General features: G+C 30.4%; 1 protein-coding gene across 1 annotated transcript in view; it reads left to right on the top strand.

The window, feature by feature from the left end:
* Positions 1 to 13,924, top strand: part of LOC127706310 (cytoskeleton-associated protein 5-like) — a 70,639-nt gene that overhangs the window by 21,205 nt on the left and 35,510 nt on the right. The window contains exons 8-19 of the mRNA XM_052210826.1: positions 352 to 449; positions 3,909 to 4,022; positions 5,517 to 5,621; positions 6,287 to 6,376; positions 7,019 to 7,183; positions 8,706 to 8,834; positions 9,460 to 9,606; positions 10,149 to 10,181; positions 10,951 to 11,037; positions 11,823 to 11,933; positions 12,475 to 12,567; positions 13,477 to 13,662. Coding sequence (XP_052066786.1) covers positions 352 to 449; positions 3,909 to 4,022; positions 5,517 to 5,621; positions 6,287 to 6,376; positions 7,019 to 7,183; positions 8,706 to 8,834; positions 9,460 to 9,606; positions 10,149 to 10,181; positions 10,951 to 11,037; positions 11,823 to 11,933; positions 12,475 to 12,567; positions 13,477 to 13,662 — 1,358 coding nt within the window. The remainder of the gene's footprint in view (positions 1 to 351; positions 450 to 3,908; positions 4,023 to 5,516; positions 5,622 to 6,286; positions 6,377 to 7,018; positions 7,184 to 8,705; positions 8,835 to 9,459; positions 9,607 to 10,148; positions 10,182 to 10,950; positions 11,038 to 11,822; positions 11,934 to 12,474; positions 12,568 to 13,476; positions 13,663 to 13,924) is intronic.

Below are 13,924 nucleotides of genomic sequence, written 5' to 3' on the forward strand. Positions count from 1 at the left end.
ACTGTGTTGATATACAAGCCAAGCAAGTTATGTTTCTGAAAATGATCGTTTCTTTATTCACAAGACATTTAAACAAAGATATGATAAGAAGGAAAGGAGATGTGGGGTTTATATCAAATAGATGGCAATCCTGCTACACAAAACAACCACACATGACATCTTTGTCAACTCTGAGGCTAGCATTCATAATTATTCTAAGCCCATTCTGAAGCATGTAGTGTTTCGGGATATAGTTTCCATAAGATCTTCATACTTGCAAATGGTGGTAAATCCCTCACATTCAGTACAATTTAGGACTGAATTATTAAACAATCATAATGTTTTGTGTAATGATTCATTGATTATTTACAGATGGTGGAGAAGAAGAAGAGGAAGCTATAGATCCGTATGAACTAATGCCATCTGTTGACATACTCAAACAACTTCCATCAGATTTCTTTGATAAAATTGTATGTTATTATTACTTGTAAGATGTAATGCTATTTGTTTAATGGTCAGAATATATTTGTATGCCCCCGCCGTAGCGTAGGGGGCATTAAGTTTTACCCTTGTCCGTCTGTACGTCCGTACGTCCCAACGTTGGTTTCCGTTCTCGAACTTTAGTTTGCCTCCACCAAATGTTATGAAACTTATACACAATGCTTATTACCACAAAACACAGATCAAGTTTGAATATTGGTGGCGCCACTTTAACCGTTCTAGAGTAATGCCCCTTTACAAATGGAAAAATTGCTGAATTTTTCCGTTTCTATTCTCTAACTTTAGTTTTCCTCAACCGAAATTTAATGAAACTTATACACAATGCTTATTACCACAAAATACAGATCAAGTTTGAATTTTGGTGGTGTCACTTCAACCGTTCACGAGTTATGCCCGTTAACAAATGAAAAAATTGCTGAATTTTTCGTTTCCATTCTCCAACTTAAGTTTACCTCAACCAAATGTTATAAAACTTATACACAATGCATATTACCACAAAATACAGATCAGGTTTGAATTTTGGTGGCGTCACTTTTACTGTTCTAGAGTTATGCCCCTTTACAGCAATATTGCTGAATTCTTCATTTCCATTCTCTAAAGTTTGCCTCAACCAAATGTTATGAATCTTATACAATACTTATTACCACAAAACTCAGATCAAATGCAAATTTAAGTAGCGTCACTTTTACCGTTCTTCAGTTATGTCCCTTTATAACTTTATATGATATGCAAGCGGGGGCATCATCTGTGTCCCATGGACACATTCCCCATTTATTGTTTAAAACACTATTAATGAATCTTTTCTATAAACTAGGTAAACTGATTTCATTGGTGTGAAAAATTCCCCAAGTGCAATTGAATCCTTACATTCACAATTACCACCGTTTCATTTTTGTCGTCTCCACACATAATCCCTTGTGTGGACAGTGTACTACTTGCATTTTTTTCCATACACCTTACAAATTTATGCTTCATGGTTTATTCATAAAAAAGCAAGGAGGATGAAATTACCTGTAGAAAAAGATATTTGGGTCATAAATTTTAAGGTAAAGAAGTGATTTGGTCCAATTAAAAAAAAGAAAAAAGAGTACATGTGAAGCTGTAAAACTGAATTAAAGACTCCCTTTACATAAAGTGTCTATATTTTGAGTTAGAGTGGTTAGACATTTCTATACTTTTAATATAATTTCCCCAAAAGTAGTTCATTAAAAGTTATTGACAAAAATCAGGTGGAATTTTTTTAATTTGCTTTTATTGTTCTAAAGATATATATAAACTACAAATAAAATGTGGTACCAGGCTTAAGATGGCTGGTTTGCTTTTTTATCAACTGCTTCTCCACCATGATTTGTGAGTACACACACAACATATTGAAGGAATGCTAACATTACTTAGATCTTTTCCATACCCATTTCTAGCAATTTATTAATTATATGTGCTCTGGTATCCAATTTACAAAATGATGTGTGAATTTGCATTTTTACCATACTTATCAAGAATACCATTTTATTAAAAATTACACAAGTTCTAGAAAGTACTGCATGGTGAAACAATCAATCTGTTGTATCTTAAATTTATGGACAAAGGGAAGTAACTGAATTCACAATATTGAATAAATATATTTTTTTGGCTATATACAATGCACTGTTTAGTTTTAAGTTCAACATTATATTAAAGGGGCATTAGCTACTTGATATAAAAAAAATCAAGATATGATTTTATTTTGTTCAATCATTAAAGAAAGTGATATAGTGAAATAATAATTCGCTTTTAGCAGCCAATTTGGTTCAATTTTGTCAAAATCAAGTAAGAAACATTGTTGATGAATTATTCGCTTGCAAGTGAATAATTCCACATCATTGAATCCGTATTCATGTGACCTTCAATTTAACCCCTTAGCTGGACATGGGTTACGCAAGAATTCAGCTATTAAAAGGAAAAGAATGTCAACATTGAAAGTGAAACAAGGATGAACCATTTGGTTGACTGATTCGATCTATAAAAAAATCACTCTTATACAGGTAAAAGCGATGATGAACATACTTTTTAACCTACAATATGAAATCAAACAGACTTAGAAAAATCCAATTGCACAGGGTCGCTATCTGTTTATATTTATTTTTATATCGGGTTATGACTGTCGGAGGTCTTCGGAGGTCATCTCAATGGTTAATTAGATGACATCTAGACAAAAAATCACAGGAAATGAGTCCATGCATTGTTAATTTTTTTTTTTAGACTTTTTTTAATTTGGATATACGTTTAAGTATGTTATAAATCAAATATGAGATTTTAAGTCAAATCGGTGAACATGAATTTGACAGCTAATGCCCCTTTCAACACTGAAACATTTTCCTTTTGGAAGTAAAAAATTCAGTTCTTTGCCGTGGGCATTAAATGTTACCCTTGACCGACCTTCCCTTTGTCAGTCTTTCTGCCCGTCCCATTTTCGTTTCCGCACTCTAACAAAAGGTAGATTAACTGTATACCGCCATCTTGGATTGTAAAATAGCAGTTCACAATAGGTCTAGTTCTTTGCTTAAGTCTGCAAATTTTGAGACAGATTAGCAATTAATGGATAAGACTGTTATTGGAATGAAGAAAAAATAAGTGATTTATTGCATTATTCAGACTGATTTATCAATACCAAATATATGTGTTTGTTCGAATCAAATTGTCAGCTTAGCCATTTAAGGGGAGATAACTTAAATAGTAAAACTTTTACAAAGGAATGATAGACAAATTTTGATTTTAACTTGTAGCAAGAAAACAAGGTTAATGACACTTATTATTATCTTAAAGCATATTTTAAAACCTTTCTTCTCATATTTTATTTCATAATTCTATCTCATAGATTTCTTTTTATTCAGAAAAAATTGTTTTTTTCATGAACAATCTATGCAAATTTGGGCAATTTTGCACAACTTGTAGCTTGAAAAATAGCATGGTGACCCATACTTTTTTTATATGTTTGAAAAAAGCACCAAAAAATCTACATTCTGGCAAAGTATAAGAAAATTCTTTCTGAGGGAATATATACCAATGATCCACCTTAAGTTTCCCTCGTGCAAATTTTATGAAACTCAAACACAATGCTTAGAACCAAAACACACAGACAGAGTTCAAATTTGGGCAGTAAGTCACTTACGGTTTTTGAGTTATGCTCCTTTTTAACTTGGAAAATTGCATATTTTTTCGTTTCTGCACCCTAACTCAAATTTGCCTCATCAAAATTTTATGAAACTCATACACAATGCTAAGAACCAAAACTAGCAGACAGAGTTTCGAATTTGGGCAGTGAGTCACTTACCGTTGTAGAGTTATGCCCCTTTTTTAACTTGGAAAATTGCAGAGCTTGAGTGGGGGCATCCGTGTCCTCAGACACATTCTTCTTTTATTTAATTTTAAATTAATAATCTACTTTACAGGAGGCAAAGAAATGGCAGGAAAGGAAAGAAGCTTTAGATGCTTTGCTAAAATTAGTGGAGAATCCCAAAATAGAAAATGGAGATTTTGGTCCATTGGTTAAGTGTATCTCAAAGGTAAGACTGTTATTAATCTAAATTCAGGAACAAGTGCATAGGTTTTTTTGTTTGTTCTTTTTTAAAAAAAAATTGCTGCAGTGTCACATTCTGACACAAACTTTTATGCAGATAATGAATATGTTTAAACATAAATAAACACACAATGGGTCAAATTGAACAAACTACCTGTAGGCCTGAGACCTAATAAAAGGGCAAATGTTGCTTTTCAGATGCTGGTCATCTACTTTTATTTTCTTTCTGATGAGTAACTGTACTAAAAGAGTTTCAGATAACTGCAGAAACTGGTTTGTTATTTAGAGAATTCAAATGAAAACATCTGTCTGACAATATCTTGATAGAACATTTTATGGAAGTTTACAGGAGAGGATATAACTGTATAACTGAACATGTGTCTAAGATACTCCAGAATGACAAGTGAGACATTTATAAACATAAAGACAATATTAAGACTGTGTATATACACTATATAAAAAGCCTTTTATTGATGACACGCTTTTGTTTTCAAAATAACAACAGTGGTAATGAAAAATGTACTAAAAACATTTCTAGATTCTCATCAAAATTTTATAAGACAAATTTGAGTTAATTGAGTCTTATCCCATCCTTAAGGATGTACACCTTTGAGGAGCAGAAAATTTCTAGAATTAAACTTATTTTCTTAACCTGAATTTTGGGTTTATATGACTGTAAAAAAATAATTGGTGAAGAAAAAATCATATGGTGGTGCACTTCTTTTTTTGCTACGGCCCTTTGAAAGTACCCAATTTTGATACTTTCAATAAAGATGAAGTGGTCCAATCTGAATAAATTTAACTTAAAAAAACTATAGGTAGGTGTTAATATAAGAAAGTTTTATCATATTTTGATGCTTTTTTGTGTCAAATTAACCATGCTGTCAATTTTGTAAATTTGTGATTTTTCTCTGTTTTATGAACAAAATGCATATTATTTCAACTTCTTTGTTATAAGTGATTGAAAAAATACATATCTAAGAAATTTGGAAAGTGATATGGGATGTACATGTTTCTGGTAAAATCATTTCTTGTACCCTACCCCTCACCCATTTTCCCAAAATTTTGGCTAAAAAGACTGACTTGATTGGTAATAAAATTTGAAAAATTGATTACTCAAAAACTGTTCTTTGTAAATACACAATTTTTTCACAGAGTTAAGTTTTTCAACGAGACTGTAACGTCAGAAGAATACATCCTTAACTGAAATGAACTGTTTTTAAATTGAAAATGTGCATGTTTTTTAAAGGGGTTAATTTGTGAAATAACCAAATTGGACCATGAAGATGAGAATTCAGGAATATTACATATAGCTTAGCTACTAATAAATATATTTAAAGATATTATAACTAATATGATACTTTAAGAGGTAAGGGTAAGTTGGTCATCTAATACAATCGAGAAGATAATGTATAAAGGTAGTAAGCATGCAGAAAATGTATTATATATAAATGTGATGATATACTCTTTATTTCTTCAGGTTATTGCGAAAGACACCAATGTTATATTAGTGGGTATTGCAAGCAAATGTTTGACTGGATTAGCCATTGGGTTGAGGAAGAAATTTTCACCTCATGCACTAAATGTAAGTGTGATTATCATAGGAAACATTTACAAATGATATAGATATATAGGTTTGTCTTGGCAGGTATGTAGGAGACTCCAACAGTTGTTAAAATCCAATAATTCATTCTGAACATGTCTGTTGACGGGGTTGATGGTTCTATGATAGAGATAACAGTTACAAGTTAATCCTGCTATCTATGATGAGTTTATTGTATAATTTGTGTCTTGTTGATTTTTGACAATAGGATAGGTTTAATCTATATATGTTTTTCATTAGTGTATGGTTTTATTTTGCTCAAGTCCATTTCATATCATTTCATGAGAATTAATAGTTATATATAAGCAGATGTAATAAAATGAATCGTTTGTGTCCAAGTTGAGACAAGGCAAGTTTTTTCATAGATCACCAGTGAGCAGTTACCTAACTGGCCATGTTTACTTTTCCTTTTTGATTGAACTGGTCAAGCAATTATCAAAATAAACAAAATGGAATTTTTTATTAGCTTGTTTTTGTATAATGCTTCATCAGATTTTAATTAATTCCTAGGATTCATATTGATGTTGAAAGAATAAGGCAGCACATTATTTAATATTCTTTTAAATATATCACAGAACTACACAGTTGTATATACAAACATATGGTGAGAAAAAATTGATATATATATATGTGTTATTTATTTACAGTGTATACAGATGATATTGGACAAATTTAAAGAAAAGAAACCTACAGTTGTAACTGCACTGAGAGATGCTAGTGATGCAATTTACCCTTCTGTAAGGTTTAGATCTGAGTTATACCATTTACATCGAAGCTTGTAAAAGTTGAGTAGGTCCAGAAGTTTTTTCAACAGTTAAAAGACTTTTGAACTTGGACCTACTCATGTGTGAAACTCTTTGTGTAAAAGGAAAATAAAAAAAATGATCAACTCTGTACACTACTATTAAAAGTAGATGGTACATTTTGGATCTCATTTGACTGTATTAATTAAAGGACAGTGAATATGTATTGTATCGGGTTTATTACATTAATTTAAATGTCTGAATAAAGACTTGCAGAATAATTAGCATTAATTGTAGTTTGATGATGGGATTTGACTGTAACCTCCTTAGAATTAAAAATATTTCTAAATAAAATGCACATAATTTTGTTTCAAATGAGCCTCAAATTGTACTTCCATTTATTAACAACATAAAAAGATATTATATTCTATGATAGTTGTCGTTAATTCATGCAATACTTGTTTTATCATGATTTGAAGCTAATTTGGTATTAAGGAAATAGATATGAATATATGCAACATGTAGATCTTTTTAAAAATAGAAGATTTTGTCAATAATCTATAGTTATAATGCATATAAGATTTGTTTTGCCTTTATTAGCCAAGAAATATAAAGATGAAATTTTTTATTTTACAGACAACTTTAGAAGCTATTTCTGAAGATGTCGTGGCAGCACTAGACAACAAAAATCCTCAAATCAAAACAGAGACAGCCTCGTTTTTATCCAGATGTTTTGCTAAGTGTACTACAGCAACTTTACCTAAAAAAATGCTCAAGATGTTCTGTACAGCTTTACTCAAGGTAGGTCAAATATTTTGTTGCAGTATTGAAACAATCTTTTTGTGGTTTTGGTAGTATTTTTATATAAATGTGAATGCTGAGGCTTTTATTTACATAAATGCACAAGTAATATTCTGTTTGAAATTGAATAAAAACATAATTTGATAACTTGTTGATTTCAGAATTTGAACTGTTCCAATGTGAATGTAGGAAAGTATCTTTTTCCTCAAAATAGAAATGTTTGCGGTTCTCAGTATTTCATAGTAGGTTTTATTCATGTTTTGGCCAACAGACCTCTTCATACTAATGTGTCTAATATATTAGAGGTTTTCTGCCTTGAGAATATTGGACATAAATTAATAGTAACAAGGATTTTGTTATTTAGAATGATGAAGGTATTTTAATGTTAAATAAAGGTATTAAATTAGAAGTCATAGAGATATAATTTTTTTTCTTGGTGTATTGAACTAGTTTAAATTTGAACTTTTATGTTTTGGTCAGGTATTCATAGTTTTTTTTCTAATTTTATTAACACCAACACATACACCTTTTTCTTGTTTATACCTTTCAATAGTATTTTTAGAAGAATTAAGAAATTAATTAGTGTGGATGTATAAATACATGTAGTAGGCAGGTCTTAACTGTTAAATAGAACAAAGTCCTTATCATTGCCATTATAATTTTTTGGTAATACAAATTTATGAGAAATAGTATGCTTCTTAAAAGTTAGGTATTTGTTGATTGAGTACAAATTGGCATTGAAAGGTGAAATTACATGGATTCAGCCAGAACGGGTTACTGAACAGATGTAAAAGACGGAAAAAGAAAAATTACGATTAGTATCTTGATTTGTATATTGACTTTTATACTGTACTGTATGAAAAAATATGAAACACTACAATTTTGCAGAATGACATCACAATGTTATGTTGTTTTGTTTAGGTGACTGCATGTTAATTTTATATTAATTAAATCTAAATTGTTCATAGCAATAACATATCAATTTAAACAATATTATTTGGCCCATGTTTTTTTTTTAGAAATCAAATTTTAAAGTGAAAAATTGTATGTTTGCAGTTTTTTTTAGTGCATTCTATATACTTATAGATGTTTTTTCACAAACTTTTAATAAGTATCAAGAAGAATAGCTGCTACATATTATATTTTTCTATATTCAGATGCAGTTCAGTTAGTTCTAAATACATAAAAAAAAAGTCAAAATACTGCTTTATAACATATATTCTGCCTTAATAGTATTGTCAATGTGATTAAATGATCAATTTAGTTCTATATTTACATGTTATCTGCATCATTTTTGGTGAAGACTTCTTTCATTTTGTGTCATCATAGAGCAGAAAAATATGTTCAGAATGTATTCATGTACACTGCATTATCATAGGAACGAATTGATACTATGAGAGAGTTGTTGAACAATCATATTGCATATGCATCTGTTCAGGATTATTTAAATAGCTCAATTGTGAGATTTAATTTTAAATGTAGACATAGTTACAAAAAAGTCATGAAGTATTTTTTATTCCAGACGATCAATGATACAACACCAGAAGTAAGAGAGGCTTCGTATGCAGCACTTGGTATGGCCATGAGAGTTGTAACAGAGAAAAATATCATGCCTTTTCTACCAGATGTAGACAGTATTAAAATGCAGAAGGTAACTCCTTACAGTTATTTATGATAAAAGTAGAATCAAGATTTCTATGGAGGTTTTTAATAGGCTTTTCCATTTAAACATACACACACCAGAAAGGATTGGTTTTTGGGGTGGGTTTCTTTTGCAGCATCTTGCGAAGGTAAATGCATTAAATAAATTAAAATTGGTTTTATGGACAACTACCCTTTTTAATGAACTATATAAAATGTTATTACTTTTAAAAAAAAACACACATTTAAGAATGATATGTGTCATGCAAAAGTTTAAAACTGGAATGATTTTATTCACTGGGAAAGTCAATTCCATAGGAATTGATCACTCCACTTTCGATTTTGAGAAAAGTAATGTTATCAGGATATCTAAAGTTGATTATAACTTCCAAATGAATCTGGATTCATTACACAGGTTTCTTCTGACTAAACAATGGCAGTAAATCTACATAATTTTAAATTAAGACTTGTAAAAGTGTTTTGATATGACTGATAATTTTTCTACTCATATAATTTGGCATGAAATAATTGCATTTAAAGATTAACAGGTGTATGATTTTTTGGAACAGTCCTATAATCACACAAACACAATTAAAGGAATACATTTTCAGTGATTTATGTATTCTTGATTTCAGATAAAAGAAAGCTGTGACAAAGCTGTACTACTGAACGCTAAAGGAGAACCCAGGTCTGGAGGTGGTGGTGGTGGAGCCAGTAAACCAGCTCCAACCAAAGCTCCAGAACCCAAAGCTGTAGCAAAACCTAAGTCTACAGCTAAACCTGTAAGTACCAAGTGTATTATAGATTTAATTACTGTTTAAAGAATAACTGTATTCTCTTTGTGAATACATCACCATGATTGTATTGTTTCAAACTGAGTTATGAACAAAGCTAGAAAAATGTGTTCACTATCTCATCTTTTGGTTGTTGAACATTACATTTCCGTATTTTATATTTTGACTTGTAGAATCATATTAAACTCATTAATCAAATCAGATTAACTGAAAATTTATGTCAAAACCTGTTTTGACATTAATTCTTTTAAGAAATCATATTAAAATTACATTTAAAAAAATTTGAAACATAATGTTTAGTGTGGATGATGTACAATTTTAGATTAACTTTTGATGTATATGCTCATAGCCAAAAAAATGGTGTAGTCATTGCACACATAGAAAGATGTTTAACCAAAAGTGGCCTTACAAGACTAGCCAAAACCATCTAGGTCAACATTGACATTGGGAGTTGCATCCTTAGTTCTTAATTAGCTGTTAATTTTAATAAAAAATTTATATAATACTTGTATTTTCTTCTATATTTTTAGGATCAAAGACCAAAAACAGCTCCTAAAAAATCTGTAAGTTTGAAGACTAAATATGTAATATTTGATTTGATTTAGTTGTGACAGCAACATCAGTATTCATAGCTTCATTTTGTACCTCATGCTATAAAGTATAAAGTGTTTTACCTGTACTGTTACTGTATTATTGCTTGTCATAGAATGTCATATATTGGTTGAGTATGATACTTTTCTGAGTCAAGACAAATATATTAAATGAGGTATATATGGTGTTCTTGTCTGGTGTATTATTATTTTTGTGCAAGATGAAAGATTACAAACATATTATTATATACAATGAATAGTGTCAGAAATATCAAAATACTTTCAAAATTAATCACAGTTATAAAAGATCAAAGTATCTGTAAGAAACTGCTTAATTTCCTTAGACATTATTCATATATACAGTACTTCAAACTGACAGTTTTAGAAGAACTATGCACCTATATCCCCATTCCTATGCTGCTTGTATTACTTTAATAGTATGGACAATATGAAATAGTTGTCAAAAGGTTCTATGAAATGACTTAAAGATGGTGTAGTTTGCCCAAAGTAATATTAAAAGGAGTTATCGGGTATATGTCAAGGATTTATGAATGAGACATCAACCTGAAAACAAAGATAACCAAAAGACATCTATCGGGCAACACATTGTTTTTAATAATAAAGAGGTGTCTATACTATATGTCTTATAGTTTATTAAATCAAGCATTAACACAGTGAATCCCTACCTCCAGATTACAGGGATACATATTTCTTATTCATTCATTCTATATTTTGTTTTCAGACACAAAAGAAAGATACTAAGGGTAAAGGTGGAGGAAAGAAGGGAGGTGCAGCAGCTGGTGAACTTCCTACAGAAAGTGTTCTCTCTGTAAGTAACTACTACCACAGAACTTTTGTTCATACATCATTATTTTCTTGGAGAAATCATTGATTTGTAGCTTTTTGTTTTATTCTCTTTATATATACATATACATGTATATGATATGAATGGATAATTTGTAATTATACCCCCGCTTTAAAAAAGGCGGAGGGTATACTGTTTTACCTCTGTCTGTCCATCCGTTAGTCAGTCCGTCCGTCCGTCCCATGAATATTTTTCGTCACATTTTTCTCAGGAACTACAATACAAGAATTTCTGAAATTTGGTTTCAGGGTTTATATAAGTCAGCTATACCGTGTGATGCGTTTTCAGATTCATCACTCAACAACTTCCTGTTTACCTAACACTTGCATATTTTTACACTATTAAAATTATCCACTTGCAGCGGGGGTATCATCAGTGAGCAGTAGCTCGCAGTTTCACTTGTTTGACTGTTATTTACATTTGTTGTGGTGTTAATCGTTGAAATCCTGTTAAACTGGTAGTCTATAAACATTAGTACTTGTACAGTATTTGTTTAAAACTTCTTTAGATAAAAACCTTTTTGAATCATTCAAATTACTGAATCATATTGATAATCTGGAAAGTATGTGAAAACATGGAAAAATGTCTTACGGCAGATTCACTCCTTTTCTCTTGACTTTATAGTTGTATTTATGTGTTTATGCAAATTGTTTTTCTGTCCATTATAAAGTTTTTCTTTTATTCAAATAGTAATAATTTATTGTACTAAGCAACACATGCACTAATATTAATGAATTTAAACAAATAAGGATGAAGCTGTAGAGGATAAAGCTGGTGCAGTGTTTCCTGGGGATACATTGAAACAGTTGACAAGTGCTAATTGGAAAGATAGATTGGCTGCTATGGAAAATATCACACAGGTTTGATAAACAATGGTCAATACTTAAAGGAAATGCATGTTACTAGCCAAAAAAAGTGTTGTTTGAAATTAAGTTGTACACAAAATACAAAAGAAAGTATTCCATAAATATAAATATGCAAAAGCATGTTCAGTCAATGTGTGAATCATTATTATACTTATTATACAAAGTGTAACCATTTCAGAGGAAACAAATTGAAAGTGTTAATAAGTATAAACAGTTTGAACAATACATTTTATGTTAGAGTAATAAGACCAAAACATTGAGTTAAGTTAGCATTGATATACACACTGTGTTGTAGTTTCATAGTTGATTAGGGAACACACTGCTGCTGAGGACAGTGTAACAGAAGCTTACTTAACCAAATATATATTTTATGATACACACAATACATAATATAGGCAGTAAATTTGAATATATTATCATACATGTTCATCCAGATATAAGATATTACAGTTGTTAACTTGAATTAGCATCGTAATAATAAGATTCTTGCAAACCAATGTTGATATTATAATAAGAAGGTTGTTTATATTTGTAGACAATGAAGGGTATGTCTAAAGATGAAATACCATGTCAGGCTGTTGTCAAAACAGTTGCTAAGAAACCAGGTCTTAAAGATAACAATTTCCAGGTTAGTTCAGTCCTAAACGGTACCAATTTTACTGGACCTGATGCACATTTCAGCAATGTCTCCAGTGATGCTAAATGAAGGGGATTTTGAAATGAATATGAAATAAAATTTTAGAAATATTTAGATGGAAATGTTATAATTAAAAAATTAAAACTTGAATCAATAGACTTCCAAAATGATACCTGCATTTTGTACGTTGAGTGTTACCATTCATGGTACATCATATCAAAAGAGTGACTTCTGTACCATATATGCATATCCAGTTGTAAAATGATAAGTTTCCATAGATAAGGGTATAACTAAGGATTAAGTAAAATATTTCAGTTGTACTTATTTAATACATTTAACATGTTTATATATATCAATTTTAATCCTTTCTAATAGTCAATTTACCATAATTTTAATGCCCCTGCATTAGGCAATGGGGGCATTAAGTGTTACCCTTGACTGTCTGTCTTTCTATCCGTCAATTCCTTCCGTCTTTTCTATTCGTCCCATTTCCGTTTCCGCACTCTAACTTAAGTTTGCCTTATTAAAATTTTATGAAACTCATACATAATGATAAGAACTAAAACTCGCAGACAGAGTTCAAATTTGGGTTATGAGTCGGTTACTGTTCTAGAGTGATGCTACTTTTTATCATTGGAAAATTGCAAAGCTTGAGCTTGGCTTTGGTATCCTCAGACATATTGTTCTTTTATTTTTAAAGTTTGTGATGTAAAAATACCCAAATGCATTGAATAGATACGTAATACCTCAATGTATTTAAAACTCGGCTCTAGTATACTTTTTTTTATATTGTATGAAATTTTTTATTTAAAAAAAAAGGGATTCTAAAAATAAAATACTGCTTTACAATATTTTCATCTGAAATTCAAAAGGCTACACAAATTGATTAATTTGTTTCAGGTTTTGAAGCTACGAATAGAACTTATTACAATTCTTGCCAAGAATGCCAAGTTCACAAAAGTATCTGCAGAATGTGTTTTATCAGACCTGATTGATAAGATTGGGGATGTTAAGCAGGGCAAATCTGTACAGGAATGTCTCAGTTGCATTGCTGAGGCTACATCATTAGAATTTATTTGTAAAGAGGTAAAGAAAACTTTAAGTATGATTTATTACCCATGAATGAAATTATTAATAATTATATGGTAACAATAGAAGTCTGCCATTAGTCAGCTTATTCTGTAGAAATAGTAATTTATTGGTTGATTAGGATATATTAAGCTACTTTAGGGAGAAAAGAGAAAACATCTAATGTGTTGATATAATGTGTGAATCTCTATTTACTACAGTCCTTTATATATGATTGTAATTTCAATTACCATCAGGTGTATTTCAGACCTGACCTCAT

The sequence above is a fragment of the Mytilus californianus genome, unplaced genomic scaffold (genome assembly GCF_021869535.1).
Source record: "Mytilus californianus isolate M0D057914Y unplaced genomic scaffold, xbMytCali1.0.p SCAF_6, whole genome shotgun sequence".
In the NCBI taxonomy this organism is placed as follows: domain Eukaryota; kingdom Metazoa; phylum Mollusca; class Bivalvia; order Mytilida; family Mytilidae; genus Mytilus; species Mytilus californianus.